The sequence below is a fragment of the Berghia stephanieae genome, chromosome 12 (genome assembly GCF_034508935.2).
Source record: "Berghia stephanieae isolate SIO BIC M18660-M18661 chromosome 12, UCSD_Bste_1.3, whole genome shotgun sequence".
Classification (NCBI taxonomy): Eukaryota; Metazoa; Mollusca; class Gastropoda; order Nudibranchia; family Aeolidiidae; genus Berghia; species Berghia stephanieae.
Window position 1 is genome coordinate 24,919,071 of NC_088371.1, and position 23,195 is coordinate 24,942,265.

The following is a 23,195-nucleotide window of genomic DNA, read 5'->3' on the forward strand; positions in this document are numbered from 1 at the left end:
TTTACTTATGTGATTGTGGAAATCTGATAATTATAGCTGCAATGTTGGAATTTGCCTATCAGATTGTAAAAAAAAAAAAAGAAAAAAAGGTGCAGTTTCAACATTTTAAATAAAGATGATAATGATACGCAGCTTAATCATTAGAATAATGAGAACAATGTTTCGGATGAGCAGGAAGTGAAGGGAATCTTAAGTTACAGAATAACAGGAATCGCTTTGACAAGAGCCTTAATGATCATAATTGAAGGAAAGCCCGAAAGGAAAAGAAAAACAAAACAAAAAACAAAAAACAAAAACAAAAACCAAACAAAAACAGACGGCAAAATAATAGGAAGCGCGGAGTCATAGCGGATAGCGCACTCACCGACATTCTCAACTCATCAGATTAGACGGTTGATAGAGTGGAAAAAAGTTATGAACATTTGTCAAAATTGTTTAATTCATTTATATTTTGCCCATTTATTATTATAATTATTTATTTATCATTTCTTACTAGTAAAGGTGCCTTCTAATTTTTCATTACCCTTACTATTATTATCCAAATGGAACCACTACAAATGTTGACCATCATAAACCGAAAGTGCTGAAGAGTTCTATCAGCAGACTGCAGCGCCATTTGCCTTCTCACAGGGGTTTTGCAAGTCGTAGCAACCAACCTCAACTGAAGGGAATGATTCATACTCAGGACGGGTAAATGATGTCTTTTTCAATTCATTGATGACAAAAGTCTTATATTATCATTTGAAGTATAGCTGCTTCATTTACTGAGGATATTACCTCTGTTTCCTTCACTTTTGGAATGTAAACTTTCGCAACAATTTGTACACACCCTCACTCAGCGCACTGCAGCAAAACCACAACACACTGCTCTCATTCACACTTACACACTTAACCTTGATCACATGCACTTACTTTTGGAATCCCTTCGAATTTATACATATGTTTAAACTTCTCTTTAATTTTTTGTTTCTGACGGACCGTTCTTTCTTTCATGAAAGAAAAAAAAAACGAATGAAGCGAACAAGACTGAATGGAATGTCTGCAGTCTCCACGCCGTAGTAGTCAGTCAAAAAGTAAACAAGTTAATAATATCGACGAATCTCTGAACTAGAATCAGAAATGAACAAAATAAAATGAGAGAGTTTATTTAAAATAATTTAATTGTATCCCAAAAGCTAAAGCACACCTCCAACAGTACAAGTACAGTCAAAAAAGTCCCTACCGCCCTAACAAACAGATCAACAACAAAGACTTCTTTTTTTTGTCATTGACGGAAACTCAAGTGAAAATATAATGTCTCATTAGGATTACCGTAAGGTACAGAACACGGGGCTTTATGCTTCTTGATATTTATAAATGACCATGGAAGCGAATTCTCTCCCTAGACCTTTAAATTCTTAGTCAATTAACTGAAATCAGTCAATTTGTCAAATTCAAATTCAAATATTTTTAAAAAGGGAAGAAAGAATTGAATAAAGAAATAATTCATGAATCTTAGTTGAATGACTGTAAAGTTAATTAGGAATGTTCTACAGCGCGACACATAGCTCATGGGCCGTTTATATTAACGATGGATATATTGCCAAGACTAAGCGATGCTTTTTAGTTTTAGAATTGCCGTGTCTGAACACACCCCAGTGTATTTTCACACAGCCTTTGTGAAATTATTTTTTCACTTTCCAAACTTGTCGTGTTCCCAATGGTAGCCAATTTTAACTGAGCCGCTCAGCGATAAATTTCACTGTTTCGTCTAAGCCAAAATTGACCACATATTTACTTGAAGGGCAGTAAAAGTATGAAAAAAAAAGATTAGAACACCCGAAGTGAGTTATGTAGACACCTTCAAATCGAAAGTTAAATGATTGCTACAAGCACATCTGGATCGCCTCGTACTGTAAACAAACTGGTTGACCGTTTCTAGTTTCTTCACTGATTAGGTACCTAATTATAAGGAACAATGGTAAGTAGCCTAATTAATTTCCCCGCAAATTAGTTTTCTGCCATTGCTTTGCTCAAGTGAGCTTGCTGTTTACCTTTCATTTTGATTCTTTGGATTTTACTGCTACAACGAATTACAAAGATTTTCAATTTCAGTAAATTTTTATAGAGCTCATTTACAGGTCTATCTCCACAAACAAGGCTTAAAGTGTTCACAGACAATAGCCTTCTTTTCAGGACAATAGATCATAGTCGTTAGCACAGATGCAAATGAACTCAGAAAGATCTTGATTCCCTCCAGACGTGGTCAGATACATGGCACATAAAGTTCTATCCATCAAAATGATATGTCATGTCAATATCAATATCAAACAAGAAAGTGCCTTATTTATACTCACAATAACACAATGCATGATCATCCCTTACAACATGTGGACTCCATAAAATACCTCAGAGTCCATCTCAATAAAAAGAAACTAAAGTTGCAAACCCATCAGCAAAGGCAAGTAGGATGCTGGGGTTTCTGAAAAGGAACATAAACCAATGCCCATGAAGAATTAAACCCAGGTGTACACCAAACATCAGTATCTGGCCAATATTAGAACATGCAGTGGCTTGTGGGACCCCTACAAAAAAAAGAACATAGTCAAGATTGAAAAAATACAAACATCAGCTGCAAGACTCGCAACTTGGTTGACTTGACAATTGATTTGTTTTGGGGTTTGATTTTAGTTTTTTTGTAGTTTTTGTAAACTTGAAAAAATTCAATTGTGTTTGTTTGATTCGATTGACTCAAAATTAAAAAAAAAAAGACTTCAGGATGGGGAGGAGAGAGACATTAAAAATTATAATATATCACAATATCTCGATCAAATTAGTTTGTTTTGTTTTGGTTTTTTGTTGGTTTTTTTTTTTTTTTTGGGGGGGGGGGGGGGGGGGGAGACTACACCAAAAAAATAAATAAGTAAATAAAATAAAATTTCCTTTATTCATCCCATAGGGGAAATTTGTCTCGACAGTCTATTCCGAGGCAAGATTGGAATAACCCAGGCGTCAGCCGCAGTGCAGCGCCGCAAATTGAGCTAGGGCGAGGTGACTTGTTCAAGGTCACATGGTACAGCAGCGAGTGGTCAAACTCACTACCTTTCGGGTATGAAGCAAAGATGGAACCACTGAGCCACTCTGCCCCATAAAAGCCTAGTTAAACTCGGAGATGCTGGGGTACAAAAAAAAAAAAAGAGAGAGAGAGAGAGAGATGGAGGAAAACAAAGCACAGTTCATTCCGCAATGTTTGTAATTCATTTCCATTATTATTTAATGTGTTCAGGTTGTTGATTTCCCCTGACAGACTTCATCATGAGTTTACATGGTCAGAGGAAACGGACTCAGGGCCTGGAAAGCGATCCAAGATGTTCCACAGCACCCCAAACCCACCCCAACCCGCTTCAACAGCCATGACTGCCTGGGATATTGACGGGGGACTGGCCGCTGATTTTGACGGGTCCCTCTCCGGCTTGGGTACGGAGCTGGGAACTGCCAGTTACAACATGAGGTAAGAAAGATGCCGGCCTTATGATGATGCTATTAATGTTATGGTGTTAGATTTTCCATTTACAATTTAACAAAAAATAGAATCAAGCAGAACTGAATGGCCAAAGTTGCCAATTTTCCGTATATTTACATACATGCCGAATCTTACTAATTTTTCGCAATTTTACGAATTTTAGACAAATTTCCTGGCCAAATACGAAATTTTATGGAAAATTACGATTTTTTAATTCTTAGTAATACTTAAATGATAATAAAAATATAATAATAATATTAAGAAGAACAACAACAATAACTACCACTACTACTACTACTACTACTCCTACTACTACTACTACTACTACTACCACTACTACTACTACTACTACTACTACTACTACTACTACTACTACTACTACTACTACTACTACTACTACTACTATAATAATGATGATAATAATAAATAATAATATTGTGGTTGTTCATACACAATTTCAGAAATTACGAATTTCCTTGTCAAATTACTAAAAATTGACATAAAAATTACTAAATTTGAAGTTTTCAATTTGGCAAGTCTGTATTTACAGAATTCAGTATGTTATAAATCCTCAGTATTTACCAATCACCTGCCAGACAGAAAATAAAGTAACTTTATAATGTCTTTTTTTTTTTTTACTGGAGTTCAGCACTCAGAAAGGGGTTGGTCTACACGTTTGCTTATAGGTTCAGTAAATTTTTGCTTCCTGAATTGGCAACCCTGAAATAGTGGTCGTTTAAGAATATATTTTTGGGTGATTTTTCAATCCGTCGTTGGTAAATTTCATTAATCTTTGTTTCTTTCATTCCCTGGACATTTCGTTATGTATTTATTAGTCGAGCTCTAATACAGGGTTCCCACTCGGTCGGGAAGTCATGAAATGGTCTTGAATTTTTAAATTTCCTCAAGATAGTCGGGAAATGGTCTTCAATTTTAAATTTCCTCAAGATAGTCGGGAAATGGTCTTCAATTTTTTAATTTCCTCAAGATCGTCGGGAAATAGTCATGAATTTTTTAATTTCCTCAAGATAGTCGGGAAATGGTCTTGAATTTTTAACTTTCCTCAAGGTAGTCGGGAAATGGTCTTGAATTTTTAAAGATAGTCGGGAACTGGTCTTGAATTTTTTAATTTCCTCAAGATAGTCGGGAATTGGTCTTGAATTTTTAAATTTCCTCAAGATAGTCGGGAAATGGTCTTCAATTTTTTAATTTCCTCAAGATCGTCGGGAAATGGTCATGAATTTTTTAATTTCCTCAAGATAGTCGGGAAATGGTCTTGAATTTTTAAATTTCCTCAAGGTAGTCGGGAAATGGTCTTGAATTTTTAAAGATAGTCGGGAACTGGTCTTGAATTTTTTAATTTCCTCAAGATAGTCGGGAAATGGTCTTGAATTTTCTTGTCTGAGTCGGGAACTTTCAAATCGGGTGTGGTCATAACGTGAAGTTTGGTGTCTTATTATTTACTTATTAAGCAGTGATGATAATCTCCCGCTGAATTTGCAGTGTCAAACATTTTCTTCAAAACCACAAAATCACCGTTATGTCTTTTGTCATATTCTGACACCTGTGCTCAGTTTAGTGAAATTTGGTGATGGTCCCGTCTTTATGACGTTGGGCCAGACAGAATGGCGCCAGATGTCACAGTTGATACAGAAGACCAGTGGTGTTCTTTAATTAGTTGATGGTTGAAGGGGAGGGATAAATGGGTCTTGATTTTTTTTTCTCTGATATAGGTGCCTATTGCCTTTTTTTTTCTCTCTCTCTGACTCTCTGCAATCTCTCTCTCTTTCTCTCTCTCTTGGCCTCTCTCTCTCTCTCTCTCTCTCTCTCTCTCTCTCTTGGCCTCTCTCTTAGCCTCTCTTTCTGTTTCACTTTTCTTTTTTTTTAAACGTAGAATTAATAGGGTCAATTCATAAATTATTCTGGTAGAGACCCCCCTTCTTTCTTTCTCTCTCTCTCTCTCTCTCTCTCTCTCTCTCTTGGCCTCTCTCTCTCTCTCTCTCTCTCTCTCTCTCTCTCTCTCTCTCTCTCTCTCTCTCTCTCTCTCTCTCTCTCTCTCTCTCTCTCTCTCTCTCTCTCTCTCTCTCTCTCTCTCTCTCTCTCTCTCTCTCTCTCTCTTTCTATTTCTTTCGCAACCATCCATTAAATAATCTGGTTATACAGAGCTACAATAAAGCACTGGTGATTGGGTTAGTTTCCTCTTCCTTTTTTTGCCTTTGGACTATGATTTGAAATTTGAGAGATTCTTTGGTTGTATTTATAAGCTGCATAACCACTAGGTTTCCGTAACAAAGATATTGTAGCCTGCTTTATAAAGTAAGAATCAAAAGAAAAGACACTTTCTGGCTTTTTATTTAATATTATTGTAGGCCTTTTAAATGTTATGTGAAAAGGATAATTCATTAAATGTTTACAAAAAGTAAATTTATGTCTAATGATAAGATTGGATTTACACTAGTAGTAATATATTACTAGTAGTAATATATTACATAATACAAAACATTCCTGTTATTTTTTACATTTTGCTTCAGTTTGCCTTGTGGAACATTCCAGGAGTTCTGGACCAAATATCCGGCTTTCAAAGACTGGTTAAAAAATACTAGCAGCAATCTTGAAACATACTGCATATTGTGTAAATATTTATATCAAGACCATGGGAAGGTCTGCTCTGACTTCCCACATTCAAGGGAACAATCACAAGTCACTAGCATTGGCTATATCTAGGAGTGAGGGGGGTTGTTACTTAACTTTGTTGCAAAGCCGTCTACGTCTACTAGCTCTTGCGCTTCTGATTCAACGCAGGCACAGGTGATGCCAAAGCCTTCATCATTAGATAGTTTTGTGTTTAAGTCTGATGTCATTGATGCTGAGATTTGGTGGTGTGTGTGAACGGCAATGAAAAACCACTCTGCCAGTTCGAATGAAGACATTGACTACTTTTATTTGAAACAAAAGTTCAGTCTATACAGAAATAGAAACTATTGGTCTTGAAAAAAATTTGGCAGTCTTGAATTTGGAAATGGGTTTTGAGTGGGAACCCTGTCTTATAATATTTGTAACAATGTGAAGTTGAATGTAAGCTTCAGTTTAATATATACAAAAACAGATAATGTGGATGTTTCGGGTTTCCCCTTTGTCAACAAAACAGGATGAATGAAACACAACAGACGAATGAGATAATGTGGTAGTCACTACCACATTATATCATTTGTCTGAAATGTTTCATTCATCCTGTTTTGTTGATAAGGGGGAAACCTGAAATGTCCATTTTATCTATTTTCGTACATTAAATTGAAAATTATCTTCAATTTCATTAAGATTTTATATTATATTCCGCCTTAGATGGATTTTTATTTTTTTTTTTCTTTTAAAAAATGTCTCATCTGCAGTGAAGCTCTTCTGGCCCTGCCTGTATTCAAGCAAGAAAATCTTGAAAATGGGTAAGTTGTCAAACTTATATTTTTGCCTTGATGGAGACGAAAAAATGGTTGTGAGGAGAAGGGGGGGGGGGGGGGGGGGGGGGGTTCAACTAACTTTAATTAAAGTGAAATCCTTAATTTGTATTTATTTAAAGGGAAAATAGTTTTTCTTATTTTGTTTATGTTTGGTCATGTCTTTATGATAAAATAGCCCTAAATACATAGCTCTATGGAGTGTGAGTTTGTTCTAGTCTCTTAAGCTTGGTGCAGCTTTGTGGTCTAGTGGTGTGACAATCACTTTTGGATCGGAAGGTCCTGGGTTCGAGCCTCGCTCGGTGAGTAATTCTCTCACTGTATTCAAGTGTAAAATGAGTACCTGGTCGTTAACAGCGTTGCCTCTGTCCGGAAAAAATTGTCATATCGCCTGGCAGGCTTCATGTCTCATTCTACATGTTTCGTGTTGCTGTTGGTCAGTGACCCCTTGAAAAGCGCTTTGAGCACATTTAGTGGTTGTTGTGCTATATAAAAGCTCAATTTTTTATTTTTTTTTGTAATGAAATATATTATAAATTCTTATCAGCGTTTTTCATATACTCAAACTTAAAATTCGGATGATGATGACCATATCACTATAATTTCAAGCAGAGAATGATTTTGGTTTCAGATTGCTATGTTTGTGGCCCACTCTATCTCAGACTCCACAATGATGAAGTCATTCATTTTATTTCATATTTTATATGTTTGCCTAAAAATTGAATTTTACGCATCGGGTGCCCCCCCCCCCCCCCCCCCCCCCCCCCCCCCCCCACACACACAAACTTAATACCTACCATTGTGAGACAGTTGGTCACATTTTCAAAGCTCATCCACTAGGAAATATGGACTTGAGGATTATCAAGAAATAAGATTTTAATTTAGTCAATTAAAAAATTTATTTAATTTTTTTAAAAATTCTTGGTTGTTTTTTTTTTTTTTTGTTAAACTTATTGTTTGACCAGTATTTTGAAATTTTAAAACAAAATGTTTTGTTTTTTTAAAAACTTACTCACAATCCATGGACATTTTTGACTGATTAAGGATATTAGGCTTTGGGCTTAAAAATTAATTAATTAAAAATATTTTTATATATATATATATATATATATATATATAATATATATATATATATATATATCTGTTGTATTCATAGCCTTTTAATGTTCATTAACATTGGGTTTTTGTTTGTTTTTTTTCACTTGAGATCAACTTAACACAAGGGTCAAGTCGAAAAAAGTTTCAATTGGAGTAAAAGTGGAAATGAAAATAAACACTTTCTTTAAAAACATATTACAGTAATGACAATGATATGACACTGGCATGGACTGAGAAAATTTTGTTCCCAATTTAAGAAATCACTTTTTGAGGCAAATCCCTATAGTTAAAAACGTCAATTATAATCCTCAAATTAAAAAAATTAAAAAAGACCAATTGTGACTTGCGTCACGTTACTGTGTCAAAGGTCATTCCTGCATGCATGGGTTTGGAATTATTTCTAAGACTGTTTTCACAAAAGTGATATTATCATCATCATGAAGTTTGATTATATAGTCCATGCAGTATTTGAATGACATCATAAAAATACACTGTGTAATTTGTTAAGTTTTATTTTTATCTTCAGCTTCCAGTATATCCTTGGGGCAGCTACTTCTCCTGCTGTTAAAATGAACGAAGAGACTCTTACGTATTTAAATCAGGGTAAGTTTATTTTACTATAATTCATACCTACCAGCCCTTCTACTTTTGGTCAAATCATTCCTATTTTCACTCTACCTTTTCTGGGTGGGGATCCTGACCTCCCATAGCGGGCAGGGAGGTACATACTGTGTCTTCTATCCCCTTATATCTGTTTTCCAACATGCTTTCTGTCTTTGTCGTGGAATGCTTGGTCTTTTTCCTGGCCCTGGTCGGAGTCCTGGCTGGGAGGGAAACAGTCAAATGCATAGTTATTGTTTTGGGAGATGATATATTTTTCCCTTGTAAATCATCTCTCTGTTATGTATTATTATATTTGTTATTTTTAATGTATAATGTAAGCATTTGAGTGTGTTCCTCTTTGTTGGATTTTGTTCTTGTGTCCGGATGAGACTTATAGGTGATCTCAAACTAAGTACATTGGTGGTATGCTCTTGGAATCTACATCTGATCCCAATTTGTTCCCAGTTTCCCTATGTCTTACTTTCTCTTGGGTGCTGTAATTGTAATTCTAGAACTTTTTACTGTCCCATTTTCTTCCTTTTTACGGCGCTGATATAACCTTAATGTGTTGCAAGTGCCCTTAAAAAACCTTAACCCATTGCGGCCCTAATCGCCCGCTCAAAAAACATCTCAAACAGTCCAAATCGCCCGATATCGCCCGCCAGGTACCCAGCATCTTTGAACCCGTAAACTAAAAACGTGTGTAGAACCACTTCTTTTTATTTAGAAAACGAAAGTAGAGAAAGAGTGAAAGTGAAACTAGAAATTTCCCGATCGTTTTTATCTCAATTCGTTTGTCTGCTGTGATTTTTTGAAGTTTGTCGACCAAATCAGTTGTGGTAACGTCCTTTTTTTTTTTTTCTGGAATGGCGTTTGAATTCCTCAATTCTCGGGCGTGATCAACGTTTTTTAATGGATAGTGATGATGATAGTGCTCATTCAGACACTGAATCAGACATTGAGGTTGAGTTGGATGCGTATTTTGATGACATTGACAGTGGATTTCATGTGTTTTAATATTATTACATATTTTTCAACTTTAACATTTTTTTTCAAATCAAAATATGAATCAATAGTCCAAAACAATACATCAAATTAAAGGCCATTCATTCTTCTTTCCAAAACAGCTTTTATTTTGTTTCTAGCATGCCTCTCATTCTTGCAATTAATTTTTTAATGAAGTGTACTATGACATTTGGAAGAGTTATCTCCCCTCGCATGGGCTGTGAGAGACATTTTTTCAGATTATGCCCGGCCAGCAATGGGTTAAAACTCTTCCTTTTGCACTATTCCGCCATTGTCTCTAAAATTGCAATTTTCAAAAAAATGATGATGATGGTAAGAAGAAAAAAGAGCAAAGAGGTGGGGGGTAGGGGTTAAAAAGGTGAAATTCCTATTTTTTTTGTCTCAAATTCCTATTTTCGGGCGTTCTGATTCCGCTTTTGGAATGTGAAGGGGTTGACAGGTCTGTATAATTGAGTTATTCATCCTGCTCCCTCTGTGTGGAATGCTCTTTCAGCAGACACCAGACACAGTAATTCTCCATCCTCCTTTAAAGCCTCTTTGAAGACAGAGTAGTACTTCCTTTCAGTTTTCTGTGAGTGATATTTTTTTGAATGATATATCATATATAATATATATAAGCGCTTCTGAGCTCTTTTGGTGGAAAGGGATGCTATAGAAACGGCGCATTATTATTATTAATATTATTATTATTATTATTATTATTATTATTATTATTATTATTATTATTATTATTAATATTATTATTATTATTATTATGATATAGACTGGACTTGACTTATTCCTTTTTGCTCCTCGTGGAACATAAGGCCTCTACAAGCGTCCACCATCTGCTTCTGATCTTGGCTTCCTTTTTGTTGGACTCCCATGTGAGGCCTGTCGTCTTCATTTCATCAGACCGTGAGCGCCGTCACATCTGTTTAGGGTGCCCAACCTTTCATGTCCCTTGGGGGGTTCCAGTTGCTTTCTGTTCTGCTCAAGGTTCGGCCATCCCATCTCCATTTGCTCCTCTCCTATTTTGGGTTCTCGGGGGTTTGACATTTTCCAAAATTCTATATTAGAAATGGGATCTTGTCATCTGATTTTCGAAATCCTGCGGAGGAATTTGTTTGTGAAGATCTAAATTTAGTGAGTAATAGGGTCCCTTGGTTAGTGATTCAGTAGTAATATTCACAAGAGCCCAATCGTCATAGGAGGCTAAAATCTCAAATGTTGTGGCTTATTGTTTTCTATGATCATTGGGGTTTTTTTTACCTCATATATATTTTTTTGTCTCTCTCCATTGCAGGTCAGTCCTATGAAATCAAGTTGAAAAAAATTGGAGATTTGTCAGAACTACAAGGGAAATCTTTGAGGGTACGAGTGCATTTGATTTCATGTGTTGTGATTTGTCCATTGCGATTGGTGTCATCTATCAAAGGCCAGCTACATATATACTGATTTAATCTCATAGACTTATTCATTTTCAATTAAAGCCGTTCAAATTCTGTTTGTTTTATTTAGTTTATTTGCTTTCAATTTTGTGTGTCGTAAGTACAAAGTATATTTCTTCTTCTTCTTCTTCGTTCCTCTGATGGACATCTATGGCTGTAGTCCGATATCTGCTATGAAGTCTGTGGTCCGCTTTAGGTCCTCAGCCTCACCATAGAGCTTTGTGTTGAGTGTTGTAGGGGTGACCCAGTGGTTCGAACGTTGCACGTTGTATCATGGGCAATCCATAAGCATATATAAAGTGGTTTCATGGTCGGTTCCACATGGGCAATAAGGGGTTGTTCCAATACCTAGCTTTGTAAACATATGTCCTCTTAGTCTATTGTGTCCTGTTCGGAGGCGGAATAGGGTGACTTGGCTACTTCGCTGAATGGCATGGATTGGATCCTGCTTGTTGTGTTCCAGGTGTGAGTCATTCCTTTCTATGTCTGTTTTTAGCTTTATTATTTTCTTTTGCTGATGGTAAGTGATTGACGACTTTGGTTGTATATTTAAAACCTAACATCGACAACAAAGAAATAAAATATAATCATTGTAACAAAAAAAAAAATATGAATGTCAAGAAGAAAAAAACCATTTTATCAATCCAAAAGGCACATATCCATACAAGGTTGCCAATTTCCCATATATTTACGGAATTCAGTACGTTATAAACCCTCAGTGTATTTTCCAATCACATGCGAAAAGGAAGATAAAATAAGTACATCATGTCTTTTTACTGGAGTTCAATGCTCAGAAAGGGGTCGGTCAATGTCTTTGTGTAAAATTTCAATCAATTTTTGCCTCCTGAATTGGCAATCCTGTCTATACTTGTATATTTTCTATGACTTGTCAACTTTAAATACTTGATTGAAAATTGATACATTGGTGGAAATTTGGTCATACGTATATGAGAAAAGAAGTATGGAAAAGAACACAGCAGAAACCAGTGGGAGAGGATATAGGAAGAAGACGATGGAGGTGGATTGGACACACGCTTAGAAAGAATGACTCAACTATAACAAAGAAAGTATTGGACTGGAACCCTCAGGGCAGAAGATCAAGGGGAAGGCCACGAGGAACATGGAGAAGAATTAAAGAAGCTGATATACAGAGAAGTGGTAAGACCTGGAATGAGATAAAAAAGTTGGCTCAGGATAGAGAAGGATGGAAACTGTTTGTCTGTGGCCTATACCCTGACCCAGGGTGAAAAAGGCAATGATGATGATGATGATATTTCTTACAAAAATAATATTTTCGTTAATTTTCCTCTCAATATTTGGTTCAATATCAGAATCCAAAGTAAAAACCCCCCAAATTTAAAAACATTTTGTATAGCTATATAGAGTCTCTTGCCAATTCTATTCTATTCCCAATTAAAACAGTGGGATGACTGGGTAGCCAAATACCTGAACTCAGTATGATTGACTATTGGAAGAATTGTAATTTGTTTCCCATAGATTTTCCACAGTTTCTGAAAGAGATCTAATTAGAATTGTACATCATCGTGATCATAAACACCATCATCATCATCATTATTGATATCCTAGAAGTGGGGTGAAGTTACTGAGTTGTTAAGGCATTGCACTGTGTACCGGAAGGTTCTAGCCCTGCTTCAGGCACTTTCGTTTTTTTTTTCCTTGGGCAAGATTATTGACCCCCAATTTGCTCACAAGGACAACCTGGGTCATTCCTATTGACATCAGATATCTTGTTTGGTGAATTATCTATATTCCTTCGTGGAATGCCTAGGCGACGATGTCTTATGATGTTGTGGCAGAAGGGCATAATTTACAAAAAATAAAATTTTAAAGTCGGATTTTCCTTAATTTTGTCTCTGAAAAGTTGGAAGGTCTGCTTTAATCAAAACAAATTATATGCATACATCAGTGCTAATGGTTTTACTCAGATCCGAGGAAATCCGCAATTTTTGAGTTAAAGAAGGAAAGTATTGGCAGTGGGAGAGTTGATGTGGTATGGAACAAACAGGTGCAGATTCCCATTCTACAGAAATTAGCTAGAGTATCAATGATAATTTATCATCACAATTGCTCTAAAGGTGGCGGTTAGTGCAGTAAAAATGAGGCTTGTGGGTAATCGTTTGAAATTTTCCTCTTTTTTCACTTTTTGTCACTCTCAACTCTGATTTTTCACAATTTATATTTCCACTTTAACCAACACAGAGTATCATCAAGGTGCTTTTTCACGACCGTCGATTGCAGTTTATGGAAAAGGAGCAGCTAGACGTTTGGAAGAAAAACAGACCCGGTGAAAGAATCTTTGATATTGGTGAGTCTTTCTCACTGAAGGGAAGATATTGGGGGGGGGGGGGGGGGGGGGGGACCAGTTCTGAGATCATGATTTATGGCCATAATATTGACATTAATAACAATGTGAATTTGAGTGTAAACTTCAATTTAATATAAGAAAACATATAGAATGGATGTTTTGGGTTTCCCCTTTATTAACAAAACAGGGTGCATGAAACACGATAGAAGAATGAGATAATGTACTACCACATTATCTCATTCATCTGCAGTAATAAATGAAGCATTGTTGTGCATATTCAGCATAGTTAATTTGTGGAAATGCCCTACATAATACAAGTAAACGTTTTTATTATCATTTTTCCTTCCATCTCACTGACAGATATTCCCTTATCATACGGCCTCATCAACGTGTATTTGGATCCAGTCTCTCTGAACCAGTTAGAGTTTGTCTGGGATCCCACAAAGGAGACTGGTGTGTATGTACGAGTCCATTGCATTTCCACAGAGTTCACTGCCAAAAAACATGGAGGAGAAAAGGGGGTACCATTCCGCATCCAGGTAATATTCTCTATTTCCGAGGTTCATGTCAGTTGTGCGGATGGTTGGATGGGAGCATCACCCTTGAATCATATACCTATGATGTTCGCATGGGTGTACGATCCGATAGTGATGTCGTTTCTTCTTCTCTTTACTAGCCTATCCTGCTTCTTTGGTTTGTGATTGTATTTTTGACAGGGGATATTTTTATTTTCTGTAAATCTTCTGCCTGTTTGTTCTTGGTTATTTATAATTTAGCTTATGATATCTTTAGGTTATGATTTTGATTTACATTTGTACTATTTTTGTTAGATTGCTTGTTTTTTTGTTTCAGCGTTCTCTCATATAACCTCAATTGTGTTGGAAGAGACCTAAAGCAACAAACAAACAAAAACAAACAAAACATGTCAGTTGTTCCAGTTTTTTGTGGGGTTTTTTCATGTACATAAAGGGTCTTTTTCCAAGTATTTCCATCCCTCATTGTCAGGGAGTTTCAGGGACTCCAACCTTACATAAATAATGCTTATTCTTACGCATTTTGCTGAGGATTGTATGCATGATTAAAATTTTATTGGTATTAAGGCATTTTACTAATGATACACTCTTTAGTTTACTTCAACACTTTAATCTGTTGAAGCGGAAGGTCATATATTGAGTTCAATACAATATTATTTGGCTGGGTCATATCAGATTTATAAGTGGATTCTGGAGGTGGTACTATTTATATAGTCTATGAAGAGTGAGTTTTTTCATTAATTTAAATTGTCTGCTATAAAATTACTAGAATATCCTATCATCAGATTTAACGCTTATATTATAATTTTTTGAGGATACAAGTTATACTTTATTTTATTTTATTTATTTCCCACGTTCATATGTTTATTGTTGTGCTGACGAAGGGTTTGTATACGAAACGTCAATTGTCTGTATTTTTCCCATTCGAAGCCTCCCCATTATAACTCTTTCACTAGTATGACTTCTATTCTGTTTCATATCCGTAGGTTGAGACTTATGCCAATACAGAAGAGGGTAAACTTCTACATGCTGCCTCATGTCAAGTCAAAGTTTTCAAAGTAAGTCAATGGAAATTCTTCAGTGGTGCCAACCTAACATAAATAATGCGTATTCTTACAGATTTTTGCTTATTGTACACATTTTGTTCATATTATTAAATTTTAAAATTATTTAAGCATTTGTAACAATCATGCACTCTTTTAGTGTACTTAAACACTTTAATCTAGGTACCACAAATGCTCGCTATCGGAGAGCCGATCAGGCAGCGGGCGTAGCGTAAACGTGAAAAACTCGTAATATTTCCACTCTAATATCTTTTCTCAGAGTGGAGTGATTTCGATTTTTAAAACAGCAGTTTGAAGCTGCATTTTTATTCTTTCGTACCATATGAATCATTAAACTGTACAAAAAACATAACCCTAATTGATTCGTTTGTATCTAACGGAGCTTCTAGCACTATCTCACGCAGCGACCGGTTGATCGGCGATGGTCTGAAATAACCCCCTTTGTTTTCCTTTCGGTTTCCGTCCGCCGTCAACTGCGCATGTGTAACGAAAGTACTTCCATGAGAAAGGGGAATAACTGACCTTTCTTTTGATATCGAACAAAGCGAGGGTTTCTAACTTCGACGGACGCTACAGGCGCTTTGAAATATTTATTTGTAAAAAATACCCTCCCAGATTAAAAAATTCCATTATTGTTTGAAACCTGTGGAAACGTCATCATTTAAACTTTTTCACTGTGTGAAAATCGGCATAGTTTATATTAAGACGGCTAGCGGAACGAGCTTGGAAAAATACCATACAGAGAGCAATCACGGTCTTCTCACGCCTGGGGGAATGGCGGCTGTCACTGTCACCGCTGGCGAGCAACATCCTAACGAAACTCCGACACCGACATCGTTGTCTTTGGAACAACTGAAACAACTGCTAGGTATGTTATCTATTTAGATTTTCAGAGTTCTTATTTAATTTATAAAAATAATATTAAAATTAAAATTGTCTACTATGAATATGAAGAAATGGTTTGTTGAACTGGTGGATAATTTGTGAGTGATGTGATGATAGAAGAATAAGTTCGACCCAAGAGTGCCCTTGTTGTTCTCCTCGTTGCTAGGAACAGGGAATGTTTACACAGTAATCTACTTACGATGTGATCACTAGATAGTTTTTATTGAATATGTTTACGATATCCCTATGACCGTGTTCAGCCTATTTGTTGTCGTACTTGTATAATGTAGCCTACTAAAATTTGATGCTGTCATTTCACCAATCATCGTATTCGTATGTTGTTGTCATTGTCATCATCATAATCATTGATGATGTGCTGTGTTCATATTTTAGTGCCACCTTAATATTAATATCAATTTAAATGGAATCTCCATGAGTGTTAGTGAAGTGTTTAGTTAAGTTTCTTGAATTTAGAGTTATAGATTTAAATCAATGTTTAATGACCCTTGCTATGGGGACATCTTTATTTACACTACCTGTATTCAAGATTTTGGATATGCAATGCCATTCATTTTTTTCTCCCACACTAATCATTTTAGGACTTTTCTTTTTCATATTACAGAGGATGAAACCTACTTTCTGATGAAAGAGAATTTCTTAACACCCCAGGGAAGAGGTCGACCTAAGAAGTCCAAGACTTTACCATCGTCCATGATTGTGACCCATAGACTTTTGGTGCAGCTGAATTTGTTAAAATCAGAGGACGACCGATGTACTTTTGCTGATGTAAGTTACATTCTCACTCCTACTCCTACCCATATTTGCAATTCAGTGCAGCAGGATATATCGAGATCCCTGGTCTGGGCTATTAATTTACAGAAGAGTAGACTAGCAAATTCGAAGCTGAAGCACTTTCATTTCATTTTTTGAGCCATCGACTAGGTGGTGATGGCGCTTGTGGCACATTAAGGTCATATAGGCATCTGTTTCCAGCTGTTATGTATGATGTGTGTAACTGTATACTATTGCCATGTCTATGGTCTGTATGTGCTGGGTATGTCTAGTTCAGTGAATGTTTCATTTGTCTGTATTATTTAAAATCATATTTTGTAGATGTTACGATTAAAGATTTCAATTATTTTGCCGTTGTTGGCATTCCTGTTGACAGTTTTAAATCTTCTGCGCATAACTAATTATAGTGTGTGAATTTGTGTGATTACTATTTATGATTTGACTAGAATGCGAGTACACTTTGTCTCAGTCCTAATACTTTTACAACTAGCTTCGAATTCATGGTAAGACCATGGTTCGGTTAGAATTGAACCATGCCATGAAATGTTTAGCGGATTGAGGTTGGTTGCCATTTTAGGCTGTTTACCATGGAACTTTTCTTTTTCCAAAATGCAATTTAATGGCATATTGATACAAATTGAAGTTGAGGTACAAAATTATATTGTAGAACAAGTTCCTAGTTGTTAGGAGGGAAGCACAAATTTAATGATCAACAGTTGATAGTTACTATGCATGGTATTAATTCAAGTGGAAAAGCAATAAGCGTTTTAAGGATTTTTGAAGAACTACTGCAATCAATTTTATTATTTTTAAAACATTGGTTTTTTGGGTTTTTCTTTATTTACTCTCCAGCTTCATGACTGGCTATGCAAACTGGACCCAACTTTGGAAAATGTCTCAAAGAGCCGGATAAGCCACCATGTGACATCGATTGTGAAGAACTGTCTGCAGATGACCACAGACGCTGTGGAGCCTTTTCTGAATCAAACATTTGATTTCCATGCTCTTTGTTTGCCATTATCGAGTTTAGGTTTGGATAGGTTACATCTCATTGGTGTTAAGCCATTTGTACCATCACAATCTGTTGTAATTACTAATTCTGTTGTTAGAGCCTTAGAACATTTCCAGGATAAGGAAGGACTCCCTATGAGTTTTGTTATTAGATGGATAAAGAAACTGAACTCAGACGCTGTAATGTCCGATTCTCAGTTGCGTTCAAAGATATTGTCACTTTGCAAAAAAATTAGGGCTTTAGTTAAAAAACAAAAAAAATCAGGTGTTAGACCAATTGTTAGCAGAGCCTTTTTTTTTCATCTGCGCCCACTACTCCATCCCGACCAAGCAAAAGTGCTTCTGAAAAAGAATGTAAGCAGCTGAAAAAAGTGAATGATGCGCTCAATATAAATATTTCACAGAAAGAAATGGAGATACAAATTTTGAAAGAGGAACGAGAGACTTTGGTTCAAGAGAATGAGCGATTGTCTGAACTTGAGCGTCTACTACGAGATAAAACAAAAGAGACAAAATTGCTAATCCGGCAGCTCAGAGAGACGGAACAAAATCTAGACTGCTTAAATAAGTCAAGGACTTACAAGATGAATGTCTCCTTACGAAAAGAAATTACAGAAGCAATCAGTAAGATGGATGACCTGAACAGTAACAACGAGAAGCTCAATGCTGAAATTGTGGAAATGAAAAAGAAATTAATTCTTGCACAAAAAGGTCGAAGCAGTTGGAAGCTAAAATTTGAGGATGAAAAAGTAAAAACACAATCTCTGAGTGAGCTGCAGGCCATGGATGATGGTGAAAAAGAGTGTTCTCTAAAGAATGATAGAAGTAATCGATTTAAAAACCATGTGAGACTAGCCTATATGGATCTACAAGGAAAGGCAGGAGTTGCAGCGACCAAGTGCTCTGAAGTTATTCAGATTGTTAGTAAACGTTTTTTTGGCAAGGAATTTTCACGTAAGGAACTACCCAGTATGTCTACAGCTCTAAATTTTGCAGATGAGGCACATCATATCTCAATGCACCAGGACGTAGATCAAATCAAGAAGTCAGACCACTACACCTATGCTTCTGATGCCACAAGCCGTCAAAAGCAGCATTATTTAGAAAGGCACATCATACTAGCAGACAAGACACAGTTGAGTGTAGGATTCACTGAAGTTGCAACCGATGATGCTAACACATTGCTGGAAAAAACTCTTGAACTTCTACATGAACTGACAAATATATATTGCATAAATGCAGATGATGAAAAGAAGAGGGATGACGTCTTTAGGGAGCTTGTAGAGAAAATGAAGAGCCTCATGTCAGACAGAGCAGCAGTGAACAAATCATTCAATAAGAAGATGGCACAGTTTAGAAAGGACTACCTTGGGGATGAAAGTGTCATTACTCACTTTGTATACTGTAATGCCCACTTCCTGTTAGGACTTGCTCAGGCAACGCAGGAGGCACTGAAGGAAATGGAAAGCGAGATTTGCCCTAGTGGACTTGGAAGAGATATGCAAGCAAAATTTGCTGCATTTTCAAATTCATCTCCAGAATCCGCAGCAATACGTTTGATAAGAACTTCTTCGGAGTGTCTTGGTCCAAGATGCGATGAGAAAAGTGGGAGCAGAGTGAACTGGTTAGCCTATTGTGATGAACACAATATTAGATCAAAATTTTCTTCTTTTCGCAACAACAGATTTAACAATATATTTGATAACGCTGCTGCAACTTTATTCCATTGTCAACACATGATTGATTTCTTGTCAAATGCCAACTTTCATTCGAACATGAAACTCCAAAGTGTCACAGCAGATGCTCTTGATGACAGAATCCTCGCCATGGTTGGAGCTGTAGCATTATTCAATATCATCATCACCGGTTCATACTGGAAATTAATGAACAGCAACCTCCCATATGGATCTTTTCCGGAGTATGTAAGAAAACTGGATTGCAAGATTGAAAACCTCGTCTCCCATGGAATTGAAAATCAAGTTGATGCGACCTCTGTGTTCGATGACTACAGTGTTCAAGATGATGCTACGCTTGACTTGGTTTTCAATTCTTTGAAAGGACAAAAGAGTTTGTGGAGTACAACCCTTAAAAAGATTGCTGTGAAGTGCCAGATTGTGCTAAGGCGACAACTTAAAGACTTTCTGGAGGAAGAAATATACGAAGATCTGGATGAGGAGACAAAGGAGATTTTGGATACATGTCCCTTAACAAATTTATCAGGAGAACGTCTCTTCGGTGACTTAGACTATGATATGCTGAAGAGGAGACATGCAACAACGCACCATCAGTCTTCCATAATAATGTGGAATCACAACAACACTGCTGCATGGTTTGATAAGCAAAGTAACACAAAGAAAGAAGAGCTAATGGATTCCGCCCTTAAAAATAGAAAGTACTTGCGGGAAAAGCACCTTGAGTCTGTAAGGCGTGAAAAATAGATCATTAAAACGAAACTTGCTGCCAATAGGGAAATGATGAAACAGAAAGAAGTTAGACAGGCAGAGTTAAAAGCATCAATCCTTGACTGTGTTATCAAAGATGGAGGTGTCTGTACCACTAAGGAGGAATTGGATGAGCTTTCCAGAAATTCAACAGTGGAATCGCTGAAAACACAGTTAAGATACAGGAAAGTGTTTAAAAATCAAAAGCACTTGAAAGTAACTGGAACAAGAGATGAGCTTTACAAGTCATTGCTGAATACAATTGAGATGGAAGTCGAGAATAATAGCAGATCTGAGGATGGATTGGGTTAAGCTATGATTTTTTTTTTTTCCAGCAGTAGTTTTTAGTGCATTAGACAAAGTTATCTATATTGTGAGTTTTGAACTTATAAATACAAAGCATGAATAGTATATCATTTATTCAACTAAAGCCAGTTTTTCCTTTTTTAAAAAAAATTTCCCCTTAAATTGAACTTCATTCTGAATTTAGCATAACACTTAGGGTGATAAGTTTTGGCACAATTTCTTTGTAAATTATACACTTTTATACAAAAAATACAGGGGCTGATTTGTCAGACTAAGTCTTCAAAAGTAACATTCCTGTCCTGTTGCAATATTTGTTGCAATTCTTGTTGCAATTATTTCAATCCTACTTTTCCCTTGATGATTTTCAGTAAACGTCTTTATATGTGAAAAAGAAATATGTTGGATAGACCGCTTTGTCAAATATTTTATTTAGAATTCTTATTAATTACACCCTTCCTTGTAATTTTATCTTAATTTTTATTTTATCATGCCTCAAGAATAGCATAGAGTACATACTGATATTGATATGAGAATTTTAAATCAATATATTTGTAAATAACAATTTTATGCAAATACTCGTGTTGGATAAGCCAATTTGTCATATAATATTCTTCAAGAGTCCATGTACACTACATTCTTGAAATTTTATTTTAAATTTGACTTCATTTTCGAATTTAGAATAGCAAAATCCCCTTAAAGAAGTGATTTTGAATACATATCTTTGTAAATATAATTTTTATGCAAAAATATCAGTTGGATCACAATTTTGTTACATTATTTTTCTTTTTAAGTCCAATTTCACCACCTTATTACAATTTGATCTTAAATTTGACTTCATTTTTGCATTTAGAATGCCAAATTACATTTACATGAGGAGTTTAAAGTTAATATCTTTGCAAACAAAAAATTTATGCGAGAAATCGTGTTTTTGTGAAAATTTTCTACCAAATGGCAAATTTGGCTCCGCAGCCATGTTTGCGCGTTCGTAAAAATATATTTTGATGTCGTAAGTCTTTGAGAAAAATTTAGCTTGTTCAGTACTTTCATGGTATGAAACTTAGAGGTTTTCATAGCTGTAAGTTCATAAATTTTGATTTTATAGTCCACCAAAAGTGCCCTCCAGTAACTCTGCGTCACAAAATTTTCACCCAAATGTTGATTTTTCCCCCATCTTTCGGCTCTCATTACAAATTTTTTTGATATTACTCGTTTTCAAATTTTTGACAATGTAAATTTTGCTTAGCCAGCTTTGTATTACAGCCAAGAAATTTTTGTTAATGTATAAAGTGAATTTGTTGTGGCATGTTGAATCTGGTAAAAATCACATTTTTCGAATGATGCGAAAATAATAAAATTTGAAAATGGAATATCTTTGTTGAATATTGTTCGATTTTTATAAAATAACTTGCTTTCTTCATGGTTTTGCATTTACTTTTTGGTAAAATGCCCACAAATTACTTTCAGAACAAATGAAATTTTCACTTGTGGTACCTATTTAATCTGTTTGTTGATCTGAAAGTTCATCCTGGGAGTTCAATATATCATTATTTGCCTGGGTCATATCAGATGTATACATGGATTCTGGCAGTCAGTACTATTTATATTATCTATAAAGAGTAAATTTATTCATTAATTTAAATTGCCTATTATAACATTACTAGTATGGTCTAATTGCCCGTCATCAAATTTAGTGCTAATTATAGTTTTTTGCAGGATTGTACTCATTTTTTTCAAAATCTTACTCATTTTGGACCTCTATTGAACACGTTTACATTGGCCAGGGTTGGCAGCACTGAAAATGAAATAATTTGACCTCAGATAATGTTTGTAAAATATGTGAGTGACCCTTCGCCTCAAAACGGTATTAAGTCGGGATGATTAATATGCTGAAAATTGAATTTATTACCAGAAATATCAGACTTGGGTTGAGTTTAAATGTTTTATTGAGGAGAATGAATATCATATTTCCGGATACCATAACCAATACATCAAAATTTTGACCAGTTTATCAGTAATTTTGGCTTTTGAGTATCTGGTTGATCCCGACATAATACCGTTTTGAGACGATGGGCCACATATAATCTTGGAGGGAATGTGTCAATGTTTAATGATTAAATTATTAAAGGTTAAGGCGAAAATTTGAATTTCGCATTCCAGTTGTAAAATATGATACCAATTCCACACTCAAGCATCTCCTCACAAGAGTTTAAATATTATTTTGATGGTGATGAGATAAGCTTCAGAATCTTTCATCCATCCCCATGTCACATAGTCATATTTTTAGTTTATTAGAATCATTTTTTAAAAATCAGGTTATTGGCTGGCCAACAGCAACACTAAATATGTAGGGTGGGACATGACACTTGTTAGGTGATATTACAGCTTTTTTTTTCGATGGAGACAACGCTGTTAACGGCCAGGTACTTGTTTTACACCTGAATACGGTAAGAGACTGTGAGAAAGGACCCTTTTCCAAGGACTCAGCTATGCGCCGAGCGAGGTTCGAACCCAGGACCTTCTGATCCGAAAGCGAGTGTAATACCACTAGACCACATAGTCGTATAACACTCGCCTTTGAACCAGTTGGTCCTGGGTTCGATTCCTGGTCTGAGCAACACAAATTTTGAGTCCCGGAAAAAGTTTCTTTCACCAAATCTGTCCTTTAACAATGTCGTCTAAGTCGGAAAAAAACCCACATAATATAGTCTTACAGGTGTCACGTCTCA

At 35.8% G+C, this 23,195-nt stretch overlaps 2 protein-coding genes across 3 annotated transcripts in view; both read left to right on the forward strand.

Moving 5' to 3' along the window:
- Positions 1–614: 614 nt before the first annotated feature.
- Positions 615–23,195, forward strand: part of LOC144958419 (transcription factor CP2-like) — a 36,830-nt gene continuing 14,249 nt past the window's right edge. The window contains exons 1-8 of one of the 2 annotated variants that reach the window (XM_078890447.1): positions 615–690; positions 3,266–3,490; positions 6,892–6,942; positions 8,579–8,655; positions 10,967–11,034; positions 13,332–13,437; positions 13,798–13,976; positions 14,957–15,028. In XM_078890447.1, coding sequence (XP_078746573.1) covers positions 671–690; positions 3,266–3,490; positions 6,892–6,942; positions 8,579–8,655; positions 10,967–11,034; positions 13,332–13,437; positions 13,798–13,976; positions 14,957–15,028 — 798 coding nt within the window. In that variant the 5' untranslated portion in view covers positions 615–670. The remainder of the gene's footprint in view (positions 691–3,265; positions 3,491–6,891; positions 6,943–8,578; positions 8,656–10,966; positions 11,035–13,331; positions 13,438–13,797; positions 13,977–14,956; positions 15,029–23,195) is intronic. The other variant, XM_078890448.1, reaches the window with a different exon arrangement.
- Positions 15,207–18,088, forward strand: LOC144957828 (uncharacterized). The gene is made up of 3 exons (XM_078889286.1): positions 15,207–15,902; positions 16,542–16,705; positions 17,564–18,088. Exons 1-3 carry the CDS (start codon positions 15,809–15,811, stop codon positions 18,086–18,088), a joined length of 783 nt encoding a protein of 260 aa, XP_078745412.1. The 5' UTR covers positions 15,207–15,808.

What these genes read in the sequence shown, in the direction of transcription:
- LOC144957828 (XM_078889286.1), top strand. Translation starts at nt 15,809, where the DNA reads ATGGCGGCTGTCACTGTCACCGCTGGCGAGCAACATCCTAACGAAACT. An exon ending in ACAACTGAAACAACTGCTAG is followed by an intron (nt 15,903 to 16,541) that starts GTATGTTATCTA and finishes TTCATATTACAG; the next exon opens with AGGATGAAACCTACTTTCTG. An exon ending in ACCGATGTACTTTTGCTGAT is followed by an intron (nt 16,706 to 17,563) that starts GTAAGTTACATT and finishes TTTACTCTCCAG; the next exon opens with CTTCATGACTGGCTATGCAA.